The 16,773-nt window shown below is 38.1% G+C and overlaps 1 protein-coding gene across 1 annotated transcript in view; it reads left to right on the plus strand.

Annotated features, from left to right (window-relative positions):
- LOC113542066 (MAM domain-containing glycosylphosphatidylinositol anchor protein 1) overlaps positions 1–16,773 on the plus strand; it is a 192,474-nt gene that overhangs the window by 109,542 nt on the left and 66,159 nt on the right. Inside the window, exons 7-8 of the mRNA XM_026939340.3 lie at positions 13,541–13,810; positions 14,562–14,891. Of these exons, the coding sequence (XP_026795141.1) occupies positions 13,541–13,810; positions 14,562–14,891 (600 nt within the window). The remainder of the gene's footprint in view (positions 1–13,540; positions 13,811–14,561; positions 14,892–16,773) is intronic.

Below are 16,773 nucleotides of genomic sequence, written 5' to 3' on the forward strand. Positions count from 1 at the left end.
CCACACACACAGACAAACACACACACACCCCCACACACACCCCCACACACCTGCATATCTGCACATTATGTATGGCACTCCTGGCTCAGTTTTAGGGAGTGAGACATCTACTGAAGCAACCTGCACCACTTTTGTGGCTAAATACACACACACACACACACAAACACACACACACACACACACACAAACTTTTATTTGTAGCACATAAAATTCTATGACATTTTCAAAGCCATTGTTTTGAATACATTCATTACAAGATGAACACTGCCATCTTGTAATAATTCACCGTTTTGTATTCTGGAGCTGTCTTCATTTCTGTTCCACCAATCACATGCAGACGTTTATTCACATTATAGACAGTTTATATTATTTTACACTTTTGGGTTGTTTATTCACTTCAGGTGTTATTGAAAAGAAATAACTTGTGAAGCTACTTAACAGTCTATTTGCATTTAATGCTGTGGAACGTCTATGAAACAAATTATAATTCCTGTTATCACTTACGTTATAGCAGCTATAAACAGCCTCTTAATTAAAGACAAAAAAAAAAAAAGCTTGTCACTTCAGCGAGAAACCGGAAAGCACAAAATCCTCTGTCCTTATAAAACCAGAAGTATTATCAGAGGTGTGTTTTAGAAAATTAATCAACACTTTCTGACAAATCAGATTAGAGAATTCAGCAGTGCTGTGTTCTAAATATATTTTACAGAATACATTACGGACAAGTAGACTGTGCTCAGATCTGAATCTTAAGACACTAGAAGAATGCATGTATATTCCTGCACAGGTGTGTGTGTGTGTGTGTGTGTGTGTGTGTGGTTGTGTGTGTGTGTGAGTGAGTGAGTGCTTCACTGCTCATATAGTCGTAGTTTTATATGTCAAAGGGATATAGAGGCAATTTTCTCCACTGTCCATGTGGCATGAATGGCTTCAGGATTATACTCTTCCTCAAGTAGGTCAGGGCAAAAGCAGACAGTCAGACACACACACACACACACACACACAAAACGCACAGAATGATTGATTTTTATATAATGATGTTCACTTTCTTTTGCGCTGCCTACCAGAGATGCTACACCACATCCTCCTTTCATGCCTAACAGAGCCATAAAATGACATTCAGGAGTCTCTTCAGTATCTCAATCTGTCTCACTTTGTCTTGTTCTCTTTCACTCACTCAAACTAGAAAGCCCTAGCTGTCTCAGTGATTGTGTCCCCAAACCAACAAAGACAGTGGGCCTTGTTTATCAGTCTTAGTAAGGTTGTGTAATTGTTTTTAACAGACAGACCAACTAAAAATTCCTGAAGGTTTATGAAAGATTCGGTAAAGCTGATTTTTATAAACACAGCATACACACACTAAGTCTTTCTCCTTTTATATGGCGGCATTTCTTTTGTCCTAATCAAATACCTAGCCTTATTTGTCTTAATTTGTGGATTTGTTTTGTTTTCCTTTCTTTTCAGTCATTAATATTGAAATGACTGAGTTTTACAAAAAGTAAATTCAGTCGAATTAAATAAGTGATCCGTATACATACAATAGCAGTAACTCCCGCTAATTATACGATTTGAAGCCTGTCAATCAAGGTTCACATTAGTGGGTCTCATTATACATAAATTCACACAAACTCAGGCACTCTCCTTGGATACAAATGCTTTTTATGAACTGGATTCTTCTGAATCTGGATTTTCATGAAAAATATGTCTTATGTTTAATGCTTCTGCGTATAATTTACGTATCAATTTGTTCATGTTCAGTTTGATAAATGAGGCCCAATAAACGTTGCACAGCTCAATCAGTGATGCTATGGTGACACAACATATACCCCTAGATTGATATCACACACTTCCAGACTTCATGACTGTAATCTGTTCCAAATGCTGTTAGTATTTGAGGTACAGTCAGAATTTTAAATGTGGGTGAATTTCCCGCTATTTATGAGGATGATAAAATTAAATGATGAATCCCCTCAGATGAGAGCTGAGCCATTTTAATATTAAGGCCAATTACCTTGACTTACTGCTGCTCGGCTTTCAAAATAATCTCCGTAACTGAAATCTTCATAGCAATAGAGTCCTTTAAAAATGTCCAATATTCCTCTCAACATAGATTAATTATAGACACCCAAAAGCTTCACATATTTCAGCATTCTCATGATTGAGTGAGAGTGTAAATGAAAGCTGGAATGAGATATGGATTGGAATCGGCAGTTTCAGGCTACAGCATACTCTCAGGTTCAAATCTCCTGATCTATTTCCACGTCCATTAGAGAGCCTAAGTTAAGCACATGTAATATTTTACAGTGTCTTGCATAAGTATTCAAACCCCTTGAAGTTTTTCCACATTTTGTAGTATTACAACCTGGAAGTTAAATGGGCTTAATTGGGGTTATATGTCATGAAAATATCCCATAATATTGAAGTGGTAGAAAAAAGATAAAAGATGTAAGGAGGTCATTAGTCAGAGATCCACAGATCAGATGGGAAGAATTGTTCACAAGACAACCATAGCCTGGATACTCCACTCCTGGGCTTTATGGAAGAGTGCTGATCCTTATAATATCCTGTTTGGAGTTTTCCAAAAGTCATGTTGGAGATGCAAATGTGGGGAAAAAATTCTGATGATACCAAAATGTAACATTTTGGCCTTGGCACAATACTCTACATTTGGAGGAAACCAAACGCTGCTCACCCTGAGGACACTACCCCCACAGTGAAGCATGCTGGTGGTAGCATCATCTTGTAGGGATGCTTTTTCTTAGAAGTAGAAGGGACTGGGAACCTGAAAGTGTTAGAATGTTCGAGTCAAAGCCCAGCTCTGGCGAGAAAATTTCTATTCAACTCTTAGTTTCCATACCAAGAGGAACTGGCAAAAGATCTACATGTGCCAGCATCCACATGTGCCAAGCTTACAGATAGATATATTACAAATGTCTGATTTTTGATTAACCTTTGTGCCACAATAAAAATATTGCATCTTCAAATGCTAAGCCAAATAGTTGATTCCAAGTATTAACACTATTAAATTGCAGAAATGTGAAGAGGAGTGGGGGTGAATACCTATACAAGGCAGTGCATGTTGGGAAAAATCATTACTTTAAATGGGTAATTGTTCTACATGAGGCAAACATAATGCTTAACATTGACCTTCTTAGAGATGCTCATTGGCTTGATGGAAGTCAGCAATTTAATAAAGATCCTGATTTAAAAACAGCAGAAATGTATAGGACCAAAGCAGACGCGAGTTATACGCTGTATTGATCAGCCTGCCTCTCATTACACCTACATGCCACTGCTATTCTTTATCCTTAATACATCCTCCACTGACTACTAATACACCATCATACGTAATGAGAACGAATGTGCATGTGTGTTTAGAGTGTGTGTGCATGTACACAACGTTTCCCCTTGGGAAAGGGCATGTACTGAATCCCTCTTTCGCTGCTTAATGATTCTGCAAAAATGGACTGTAGCCCTTAGATAAAGAACATATGCGAGATGAAGCTCTAAAGTGAAGACATTACAAATAAACATATATATACATATATATATAAAAGCATTTGGCAGATTGCAGGAGCAACAGCAAGTATTAGGAGGAGGGAAAAAGGATGCCACAACGTTATTCAGCAGCACTAATTGAGCTGGGTGTCGTTAAGTCAGCAGCCATAAATTGCTTTAATGATGCCGTTGTCGTGTCTAACATCACAGAGCACTAATTACTATCTGTCTGTTGCTGAACAGCATTGTTGTTAATGCTAACCGTTGTTTGTATGGGATCTAATATGGGAGAGGCTTTGATCGAACGATCATAGGCAGGACAAGCTTATGAGAAGAGTGAGTAGCGGGTGCATTTCAGACACTTATGAGCTTGTATCACTGACATTATTATTTGTTTTATTGATGGGTTCTATTTCCAGGCTTGTTCATTTAAGAAAAAAGATACATCATAGATTTAGATAACTTAGAGTAATTAGGCATGTGGTGATATACAGCTTTGAGTGTTTGTGTAGATAATTGGAAATAATTATACTATTAGCCTCTACACAGTTGAAAAAAAAAATGACACCCCGCTGTTAAAATTGGAGGTTTTTGTGATGTAAAAAATGTTTCTATAGGATTTTCTTGACATGTCTTCCGCAATGGTCTGCAAAGAGCATGTATGGGATATCACTGTCAAAAGGTATCGAGCAGGAGAAGGATACAAAAGAATTTTCAAAACATTAGATGTTCCATGGAGCACTGTGAAGGCCATCATCATCATCAAGTGAAGAAAATGGGGCACCATAGTGACATTACCAAGAACAGGACGTCCCTCCAAAATTGATGAAAGGACAAGATGAAAACTTATCAGCGAGGCTGCCAGGAGACCTACAGCAACATTAAAGGAGCTGCAGGAAGATCTGGCAAGTGGTCACTCCCTGCATGTGACAACAACCTCTCACATTCTTTACATGTCTGGGCTGTGGGGTTGGTTGGCTAGACAGAAGCCCTTTCTCATGAAAAAAAAAAAAAATCCAAGCCCACCTAAATCACCCCAACCCTTGTCGCAAAATGCGTTACGGTCTGATGAGACCAAGGTAGAACTTTTTGGGCGCAATTCTAAAAGATATATTTGGCACGAAAACAAGAGGGCTTAATACCCGAAGAACATCATACCCACGGTGAAGCATGGTGGTGGCAGCATCGTGCTATGGAGTTGGGACTGGGGCTCTAGCCAAGACAGGCGGAATTATGGATAGCTCCAAATAAGAAACTATTTTGGCACAAAACCTGCAGGCTTCTGTTAGACAGCTGAAGATGAAGAAAAATGTTGCGTTCTAGCTCGACAATGACCCAAAGCACAAATCCAAGTCAACAAAAGAATGGCTTCAGAAGAAGAAGATCAATGATTTTAGAATGGCCCAGACTGAACTCAGATCTATTGATATTTTAATAGATCTGGAGCATTTTTGCAAAGAAGAGTGGAATAAAAATTGCAAATCAAGATCAAAAAGACTAAATAAAAAACTGAGTGCTGTATAACAAGCAAAAGGTGCTTTAACAAAGTATTGGTTAAGGGGTGTGCACCCTTGTGCAGCCAGGATATTGTAACTTTTATTCTCTCAAACCTTTCTGTTTATTTTTCACCTTTGTTTCACAGTTTTGTTGGTTGCTATATCACATTACATCACAATAACCTGCAATTTTAACAGGGGTGTGTATTTTATATTCTCTGTGTGTTCTATATATACTGTTTCCAGAGAACCTACATCAGTGCTTGCTTTCTAATGAGCTTAATTATGTTCTTGTGGGCACAATATGCAGTTTGATGTGTTTCACCAGGATCTTATATTTTGCTTTACTGTCAACCAGACACAAGTTAAGGCAGATTTTCTGCCTGAAAAGTCCCCTTGTCCAAATATCCAAAAGTGTCCATTTGAGAAGATTGTGCAGTATATGTTGTTGTTGTTGTTCCTCTTTCGGCTGCTCCTGTTTTTGGGGTCACCACAGCGGATCATTGGTCCGCGTATTTGATTTGGTACAGTTTTTATGCCCTTCCTGATGCAACCCTTCCCAATTTTTTATCCAGGCTGGGGTTGGTTCCCTGGCCAGGAATTGAACCCGGGCCGCAGCGCTCTCAGCACTTAACCACTAGTTCTGCATGGACCTCAAGATTATGCAGTATCTAAACTAATAAATTACCCACCTCATTGTTTTTTTAATCAATTCTGATCAGCAGCCGTGATGATAATAAATGAGAGATTTGATTCAGGCTATTTGAAAGAGCTCAGTGGTGTGTTGTAGATTAATGTATATTTCTGCTGTTTTTATGCTTTTAAATTTAGACTATTTCCAACTCTACATAAAGAGTTGGAAAAAAAGATAAAAAGTCTAAAAAAAAAAAAAAAAAAAAAAGAAATGGAAAGTCCTGGCACTTCTTTGCTCACCTGGTTTGTTTCCGTGGTTCGATAGAGAGCTGTTCTCAGCATTAAATCAGCCACTCGAGTCTCATCATTCACTTGTTCTCTCACCTCATTTCCCCCTTTTTGCTGTGAGGAGCCGACTCTCACTTTGTCTCCATCTCCATCAGTTATTCTCTCTCTGTCTTGTCACAAGATCAACAGAAGTTCTGTAAAACACATCACTGGTATTACCATGGGACAGGCAGGAAGTGATCTGCTACTATCTTCCTCCCAATATCTCGGAAAATTGAAACGATAAATTCTTTCCCCCTGCAATCTACGCCACCTCTCTCCAGCGAGCTCTCTTTTATTTGCTGTACAAATATGAGTCTTGAGGCATCCAAGAAGCTGAACCCGTCCTCTACTGTCTGAGGAACAATGAAAACAATCAGCTCGGCTACTGGAGGACGAGGAGAAATCATTTTTTTATCATCTGCAGCTACTTTCTTGTTAGATTCCAACTGCCATGACATCAATAAGTGGAACATTCTAATCATGAGATGTTTGTGAATATATTTTTATGCATATTAGAATAAGAGCAGATTTCATAACACGCAAAAAAAGGTTTTTCACAAACACGCCCATGCTTTCTTTACAACCGCAGTTCTCAAAGTGGGGTTCAGGGACCCCAAGGGACCAGGGTTCCCAATTTAAAAAAAAAATGTTATAGTGGAGGAACATCACTGGTCACTTTGTTTAATCTGAACCTCATTAACTCAAAAACAAGGAAGCCTTTAAATAATGACAACTTAAATCTAATGATAATTTTAATTAAAAAAAAAAAAAACTCAGTGGAACATTCATAAACAGCGTAAGAAGCTCTATGAATGACTCCAATAAATAGCAAAAAAAAAGTACACATTTACGTAATAAGCCTAATTATTTTATTTAATTTTATTTTATTTTTGCAGGAAAGGGGGTCTCTAGGTACAAAATGTTTAAGAACCCCTGGTTTAGACATTCGACTCATCATTTCCATGATTGAAGATGGTGATGGTGCACATCAATCCCTCTCCACACCGCTCCCTCACTCCTTGCTAATGGAGGGCCAAAGCACTTTTCTTCTCTTTTTTTTTTTCTTCTTTGCCCTTAGCGCTCACACGCTCATTTGATTTTTGCCCTAATCACTGACTGAGTTATGGCTAAAGTGAAAATGTCCATCAGACACTGTTCTGTGAGGAAGAGAAACGTGATGAAATCATCACAAAGCAGCAAGCAAACACACTACCGTTATTTTTTAATCTCCCTCTTTACCATTTCATCTCCTCTTCCTCCACAAACTCGCTTACAGTTTTTAACATTTATTTAGCGACAGATTATACTGTTACTGTCTCTGTCTGTGTATCTCTCTTTTTTCTCTTTCTGTTTATCTTTTTCTGTATCTCTATTTTTCTGTGTCTTTGTGTTTCTCTTTTCATTGTCTCTGTGTCTCTGTCTTTTGTCTTTCTCTGCATCTCTCTTTTTACTTTCTCTGTATATATCTCTTTTCTTTCTCGGGGTGTTGTTTTCTGTATTTCTCTCTGTGTATTCCTCACTGTCTCTCTCACTATATCCATCACTGTCTCTCTCTGTGTATCTCTCACTGTCTATCTCAGTGTATCCCACACTGTCTCTCACTGTCTTTCTCTGTGTATCCCTCACTGTCTCTCACTTTCTCTGTGTATCCCTCACTGTCTCTCTCTGTGTATCTCTCACTGTCTTTCTCTGTGTATCCCTCACTGTCTCTCACTTTCTCTGTGTATCCCTCACTGTCTCTATGTATCTCTCACTGTCTCTCTCTTTGCATATCTCACTGTCACTATGTATCTCTCACTGTCTCTCTCACTATATCCATCACTGTCTCTCTCTGTGAATCTCTCACTGTTTCTCTCTGTATCTCTCATGGTCTCTCTGTGTATTCCTCACTGTCTCTCTCTCTGTGTATCCCTTACTGTCTCTCTGTGTATCTCTCACTGTCTGTCTCTCTGTATCTCTCACTGTCTCTCTCTCTCTCTCTCTCTGTATATCTCACTGTCTGTGTATCCCTCACTGTCTCTCTCACTATATCCATCACTGTCTCTCTCTGTGTATTCCTCACTGTCTCTCTCTCTGTGTATCCCTTACTGTCTCTCTGTGTATCTCTCACTGTCTCTCTCTCTGTATATCCCACTGTCTCTCTCTGTGTATCTCTCACTGTCTGTGTATCCCTCACTGTCTCTCTCACTATATCCATCACTGTCTCTCTCTGTGTATCTCTCACTGTCTCTCTCTCTGTATATCTCACTGTCTCTCTCTGTGTATCTCTCACTGTCTCTCTCTCTCTCTCTCTCTCTCTGTATATCTCACTGTCTGTGTATCCCTCACTGTCTCTCTCACTGTATCCTTCACTGTCTCTCTCTTTCTCTCTCTAACTCTCTCACTTTGTCTCTCTCTGCAGTTTGTCTTCCACTCTGTTTATCACTTCATCGTGCTGTGGGACATGTATTTTCTCTTCTCACCTCTCTTTACTGTTACATCATTTGCTTTACTTACACAGGTGGTATAATACTACTGACTAATTAAAGTGAATTATAATACCAGTCACTAAAACATTCAGACACAATGTCAATGGACGGTCTCTCCCTCTCTCCCTCTCCCTCTCTCTCTATTTCTCTTTCTCTCCCCTTTCCACTCTGTGTGAGTAAGTACACTCCTCCCATTGGAGTGATTAAAGTCTGGAGAACTGGAAAGCTGATTGCGCTTTAAAGAACGTCCCTTTGCTTTTGAGATATTTGCAGATAGGGGATTACGCTGAGTTGAGGGCTATGTGGAGCATTAAATCCAACACTGGGACTGAAATAGTGTATTGAATTGGATTGAGTGTGCTGGCATAGTGATCACTCAGTTCAGCTCCTCGCTCTCTCATCAGTAAATTAGAGAAAAGTTAATGGCCTAACTGTTCACTTTTTCAAGCTCTCAAAGCACCTCTTACCTCCCTCGCACACACCTACATTTCCCATGCTTTTATCTGCAGTAGCCATACATTTTAGATCAGATGACGGTCTATTCAGGCTCTTCAACATAAAAAAAAAAACAAAACGTATGAATACTTCTAATATACCAAAAACGTAAAACTCAGAATTGTGTTAGTGTGCAACACAAAAGAACGAGGGTGTGGAAAGAAAGAAAGTGTAATGTGAAGCCAGTTTTTTAAGTCACACTTAACTACCTTAGGTACCTTTAACTACCTAATTAGTTAGCAATTTAATGCAATTAAGTTAGTTAGAAATGAATTAGAAATGAGTCTGTGTTCATCTGGTATAGCTGACTAACACATCAAATTATTAAAAAAACAATAAAACCACATTATTTTGTTTTTCTCTTAAAACTTTTTTTTAGAATTTATATAATAATTAACCCAGAAAAAAATGAATGGCCAAGTATATCTTTGTCTTAGGAAATGCATATTGTTTAATATTTTTAAAATTTTTTTTTATATTTTTTTATTTTTAGAATGTGTTATCACTTTCATATCAGTTTTAGATTGTATTCAGTAGATTTTATTATTATTATTATTATTATTATTATTATTATTAATAATGAATTTTTATTTATTTATTTATTTATTTATTTATTTATTTGCTTGATAGCAATTTGACTGCATTTTTGTTCTTGCTGCTCTGCTTGTGCGATTCTGGCTTTTCGTTTTCATCCTCCCTGTGTGTGTTCAGGTCTAAACTCGGAATATTAATGTGTCTCTGGACTTGCCCTTTTTGTCTGGTCCTGACACAACCTCACACTCCTTCTCTTTTTTTTTAATAACCTCCAGTATCTTTGTCTCTGACATGCACTGATATACACACATTTGCCATTATTCATCAAAGCTGTGTGGAAACGGTAGAGTATTTTAATTGGAGCATCTGGAATGACGTACGTTTGAACAGATCTGTGTCTGTTGTCTGACATCAGAACGAGTCGTGACTCGACTGCAGCTGGCTGACCTGAACCCTCAGCTGGTGTATCTCCGAAATGCTTGATAAAGAGTCACGTCATGCCGAGACTCACAAAAGCTCCTACGTGCTACTGACTGAGATTGGAAGAAATATTCTGAAAATAAACCAAACCTGTGAATTAGGACTGTAACAATACCACGTATTGTATCTTTCAGTACGATGCTCTTGATTTCATATGTCTGCGTGTCGAACCATAAATTCAACAGACTGCAAAATAACGTAGGCGCTTTGTCATAAATACTAGCGTAGTAGGTGATTGGAAAATTCATAGCTGCAGATACGATGCTCTACATCAGATAGTAGAGAATGCGGGATTCAGAAAGACACACCCCCTTGTAGGTTACACACGTTTTTAATGCCAAATTGAGCTAATTTTTAAGCCACAAATCAGAAATGCGTGCGCACCACGGTTTACAACCTAGAAAAAGAAAAAAAAAAGACTTCCTTTTCCAATGCCTGAAATTCTGGGCTAGTCTCAGTTTGTGTAGTTGTAGATGTAAGATGATGTTGGGGTGGAAATGTTTCCTGAGACCTGGCAACCCTGCACACCAGTGTACATTAGCTTTCATGGCCATGTTTAAATTTGTTACATTCTAATGTGCAACTTTTGTTTCATTATATGCTGCTAAGAATCTGAACAGATCACACACACACTACACTACCACCGTGTGTGTCATTATTACGTTTTAATTATTGTATGTTTATAATGTTGAAGGTTTAATCAATTGAAAGTGGAAACCTAAGGCACCTATTCAGGCAATGCTTATTTTTGCCTTATTGAAAATGCATCATATTGGGACTCCACCATATATCATTGTATTAAACTTTATCATGTATATTCTGTATACTATACTTGCTGATACGGAAATAGATTTTGAAATTGCATACATTCATTTTACGCTCAGATTTGATTAACGTGCATAACTTCAATGAATAAGGCCTCTTGCCTCTTTCTTTTTCCCCTTTGTCTGAGTTTCTCTGTTCATCTGTCACCTCTCTCTATTTTCGATGACATTTCAGGTCGCTCTGCCCGGTGACAGAGTAGATGTACAGTATGAAATTTAGTTCTAAGTCAGCCTCTGAAATGTATTTTTCGATGTCATGGTTATCTATCATTTGCAATTTTGTGCTGGTCAGCATATCACAGTTGTAATCATTTCACATAAGCAGAAATATTATTTAGTGGAACAAGTTTCTGTGACATGTGGCAGGCTCAGGATGTATTTCCTCCTCTTGAAGGGAAGAAGAAGGTGAAAAGTACGAGTACAAGCGTGACATCAAGTTTAAAATTCTAAGGGAATTTAAGGTTGCTGAAAGAAACTTAGGACATTAGGATGGCTTTCAAAAGGGTAAAACCGGGCTGACAATAAATAAAAACAGTTGTTCTACTAATCTACTAATGTGACTTCCAAAAATCACACTGTTTTAATAATTGTATTAATAACGCTACTTGGGATTAAACAGCAACCAAAGTGACTGGGCTACAGATGGCATTGGTATGGTCACAGGGACTTTCATTTGCTTCGTGATGTCGACGTAGTCGGCATTAACAGTGGATACAAATAGCTTGTAGAAAGCGTGAAACATTTCTACATGGCCACCATATTCACTGAAGATCTTTAGCTGAAAATTTTTAGTGGCTGAATTTGTTTAAGCATGGTACAGCAGTAGAGCTGCGTTGTGTAAAGGCAATACAACATGTCTTACCTGAATCTGTCAATACTACTTCACAAGCTAGCTTAGCATCAACTGCTAGCTCAAAGACAATGTAAAGTTATAATTTAGTCTGAGCAAAGACTCATTATCTGTATAAATAGCATAAATCAGAGGTGAATCCATACTTCTAATACGTAACCACATGCAGGGCTTTGCATGTGACTGAATAAAGAAGAGTGTGTAGAAGTAAATTAGCCAGGTATGAATAAAACCAGACATGGACGCACAGAAGACTCGGGGATTTTGGAGAATGCAGAACTGGAGCAGGAACGTTAAAAGTAAACCATTTACTTCAGCATTGAGGATTATCAAATTAATTTAAAGATATTTTTAAAGGTATTCAATAATTCATAATTTATCAGGAGGTTGTATTAGCTGGAGTTGTATTAGCTAGCTGTATGGGAAATATGGGTGAATGAGTACATGAGTGAACTCCAAACCTCACCACCACGTCATCATATCTTATAAAATAACCTTAAATATCTGGCTGTAGGTGGTGACATAATCCACTTTTTCACAAAAATGGTGCTCATCTCTCCTCCTACAGTACTCCGTTTCATAAACCCAGATAAAAAAACTCTTTTATGTGCATGAAAAGGTTCTCAAGATAAAAAAAGGCCTTCATCCAGATAAGGTTCCTATTGAACTGAACATAAGAGCATATTCAAAAGCACATTTTATGTTGCCTCATGCAGTTTGTGCTAGCCTTTTTTTTCCTCTTTTTTCCAGTTCCCCTAAATTACATTATGATTTTGCGAAACTTGTGTGTGTTTGACATCTTAGGAGAACCTTGAAATTAGATTGAACTGTTTCCAAAAGACATTTGAAAGCAATGTTTCAAAGAGCAGCCACTGTATTTAAGCCTTATATGTTTTAATAATAATAATAATAATAATAATAATAATAATAATAATCATGATAAAAAAAGAACTAATCTAACACATATATATATATATATATATATATATATATATATATATATATATATATATATATATATATATATATTCAATCAAATTTCCATTGATTGCTCTTTGTTTTATTTATTAATGAACAACATATATTTTTAACTGTTTACAGTTGCATTTACTGTTGTGTAATGTCAAGTTAGTTCCTTTTATCACCTACTTTATAGCAGCTATGAACAGCTTTTCTTGAAGTTAAAAAAAGGTGAAAAAACACAGCTTGGAGCTGCTGTTAGAGCTGCTTGATACAATCTTTTGACCAATCAGAATCGAGAATTCAACAGCACTATTGTAGAAACACGTTTGTGTAATAAACTCTGGTGAACTCCATGTACCTCTCCACTCTTGATACTGCAATTTTCACACAAAATGATAACTAAGCACTATAGACTAAGCGCTTTAAACATTGTATTTAAACTACTTGTCTCTTTGCTACTTTAGAAACCATATAATATATATAAAATATATAAAAGGATGACAACCCAGTCTATTAATGTCTGTGGTATATCATGATGTGATCCACAAGACTTTTCAGTTCTCTTCAGTTCAGCAGCTTGAGGAAAAAAAAAAAGAAGGAAAACTGAAACCTGATTCATTCACAATTGTGAGTCACTCTCTATGCTCTGAATCCGTGGTGGATTAAAATATTTTTTATTCCTTTCATTCAACACTGAGCACTGATGTTTCAGAGTGTTTACCCAGTTAGCCTTCACACTTAATCTCTTTTGAATTAATGTGTGTTGTCATCTTATTTATATACATGTATATATGCCTGTGGGAAGACAGCAAAACATCGTAGGGTTGTGTATCCAAGATAAAAAGTGATGTGCAAACTCAAAACTCGTATTCTTATTATGCAGAATTGTTGTAGGTTGAGTACAGGACCGCCTTTATGATTACAGTAGCAGATCTTCGGTACATAATCTATCGTCTTATCATCTTCCAGCTCCACCAGCCTTGAAGCTCTCGGTCAATGAGACGTATGTGGTGGACCCAGGCCAGGATGTCACCATGTCGTGTGAGGTTACAGCTGGTTTCCCCACGCCCACTGTGACATGGGCACGATACCCCAGCCCCCTGCCACGCCGCGCCATCATTCGTGGTGGTTCTCTAACGCTGCGCTCCGTCACTCCAGCTGATTCGGGGTTCTACAACTGCACCGCTGTCAACAACGTGGGAAACCCAGCCAGGAGAAACGTCAACCTTATTGTTAGAAGTATGTGTACTTCAGATATGTATACTCTATACTCAATATATTGGTTGTCCTAGGTTTCCAAATGCGTCAAGGGTGTGAACAGTTTGTCGGATATTTACTGTAGCTGTGGGTTAGTAAATGTTCCGGTCCTGTATTTAACTTGTTTACTGGGGTATGTACCATTTTAATGATTATTCAACTAAAATTTGCAGGTCCAGTCACATAAAATTCCTTACATATGAAGTTTGGGATAAGCAACTAACATGAACGAATGGCAACAGTTATTATATTTTAATTCTTAACCCTTAGCGACTACTTTATGGCTATAAATAAGAATGAAGGGTTTTGTAGTGGTGCTTCACAGTACCATTTGACAAACAACTTCTGACCTGATGAGATATCTTAATAGTTACATAAATACATGTGATTGGATAAGCTGTCACAGAGGATCTGTTACAGAAGCCAATCTGGTTCCTGTTTGGAAAACTCAAGTCGCTGAACTATGGTCAGATTTTTCATATATTTATCAGCTCTGCTACAGCAGTTTTTCAAAGTGCTTGGTTCTGTATGCAGACCATAGTCTGCCAGTTGATGATTAGCATCATCTAGATACTGCGTGGCTGGGACACTGCTAACAAAATGCAGTTTGCTGATTTGCTATGAATACAGTCAGAAATGAACAACACTTGCATTCATCTTATTACCACACCTTTTGTTTTCTTTCTTTGAACTGGCTTTTCTCTTATCCTGTTCTTTCTTTGGTTCTGCACAGCAATGAAGAACTTGACATTCCAGATCACACCTGATTCGAACAAGGACAGCGAGAGCATCCAGATGGGTCGTGACCTCAAGCTGTCATGCCACGTGGATGCTCAGCCCCAGGATAAGGTCAACTACACCTGGTACAAGAATGCTGTCCCTGTGTACCCATCAGACAGCCTCATTGTGCTGCGCAGTGACCCGGACATGCCGCCTGGCACCAGCAGCCTGGAGATTGTGGACATGAAGTTCCGAGATCAAGCCACCTACAGCTGCGTGGCCAACTTCCCCGGCAGTAATGTTCCCGAACTCCGAGTGGACGTTAATATCACACAAAGCAGTGGTGAGCATATATTTTATCTCCATCTCTCTGTCTCTCTCTTTTTTTTTTTTTTTACCTTCAGTTATTTTTTATTAATGGGAACTATAGTAAGTGTATATATGAGTGAAGTTTATAGAGAAAAGCTACGAAAAACAGCCAGTGAAACAGCTTCTTGTGGACTTCATACAAGTGAGATACTGAGAACTGAGTGAGATACTGAGAACAAAATATGAAAAAAAAGTTCAAGCCATAAAAACATACCTTTTGGACCATTTGGCCCTACCCACTTACATTTAAGGTAATGTGCATAATATGCGTAACCTACATTTGCGAACTTGTCCTGGAATTTTTGGCATATCTTCTCAAAATTCTGGTTTCAAAATGCTCTGTTGAGTCTAAACACAAATAATTATCAAAAACCTATTACATTTTTACACAATATCTCTTCCACATGTCAATAAATTCTAGTTGTTACATAAACAACATGGCCACCATCAGCCAATTATCTTTTATCAGGCATTTAACAGGGTTAGAATTGAGCTATCCTTACAAAACCTGAACACTGTGTTGATCTTTGGTATCTGTATTGTTCTGTGTAACTTATAAGAACTGGGTGTTACTCCTGGGTGTGCTAATTGGGAAAAGTGCTTGGACCCCAATGCTTATGGCTGTATATGCTTTTATTTCTATGTTTTTTTGGGCCACCACAGGATTTTCCAATAATCCTTACCTAATGTCATTACATACTACACTTAATTCAGATCCATTGCCTTGTTTTGATCACTGGTGGTTTACAATGCTTTCATGGTTACACAAAATCTGCTGCAATAATTAAATAAATAAAAATATCCTTGTGTACATATGTCAAGTGGAATAATAATGATGGTGTACTTGGCTTAGGGATAAATATGTCCTACAGCACTATGAAAAATGAATAGATGGCAATGCTCATTAAAAGATCTCCTACTACTATTAGACCAAATATGGCCAATGAATAAAACAACAATCCAGAAATCGATAGTGTTTGTCTGGCACAATGCTGAATTTAATTGTCAGATTATGGAGGTTACTTCATATTGTAGATTGTATGTACTGATTGTGTCTAGAGGTGTTCATCAGTTCGGGTAGCTGTCGGTCTTTATTTTCATGCAAGAGTGGGTGGTCCGGTATGAAGCTATCTTTACTCTCATGCAGTAGGGGGGCAGGCAGGTATGAAGCAGTCTTTACTTTCGAGCAGGAGTGGGCAGACAGGAGGGATTGGTCAAACTTTCTGCTGGAGTACAGTTCTACATCCATCCCATTTTTAACACACCATCGGAGGCTGGTTGAAAATATCACACACAGTGCAATTTGGCAATGGTGAGGCATCTTGACAGAATTTTGGTATGCCTACCAAACCTGAGTTTCAATCAGCTCAAAAGCCTACCTTACACTCCTCAAAACCAAGCACTGGGTAATTTATTACTTTGTTAAAAATGTCTTTGAATATGGATTATCAAAAATTCCTTTTGTCCCCATCAAACTAAGGAGGAGTTGACTGCACAGTCTGGCTATTGACAGTTCTTATGAGTTGTTGCCACTTAAACTACACGAGCATTGCCAAAACCCTCCAGGTAAATTAAACCATATTTCAAATGACCACAGCTTCTTGGATGCTTCTGAGGATGGGAAGAGAAGACCATAGATGGTGGTGAAATGAGTGCTAAACTCTTGTTGAATTCAGCTTTGGACTTTCCTTTGTAGACCTCCACGCCAAAAGAAAAAAGCCTTCTTTAGTCACCAAAGTGGTCTTTCCCTTGGGAAACAGCTGTGCATGCTGGGATTCCCTGTGTAGCCTCTGTAATCTCTTGTTCTCTCTTCTTAGGAAGGACCTTTGGCTCACTTTCTTTGTTCTTACTCCTTT

The sequence above is a fragment of the Pangasianodon hypophthalmus genome, chromosome 3 (genome assembly GCF_027358585.1).
Source record: "Pangasianodon hypophthalmus isolate fPanHyp1 chromosome 3, fPanHyp1.pri, whole genome shotgun sequence".
Classification (NCBI taxonomy): Eukaryota; Metazoa; Chordata; class Actinopteri; order Siluriformes; family Pangasiidae; genus Pangasianodon; species Pangasianodon hypophthalmus.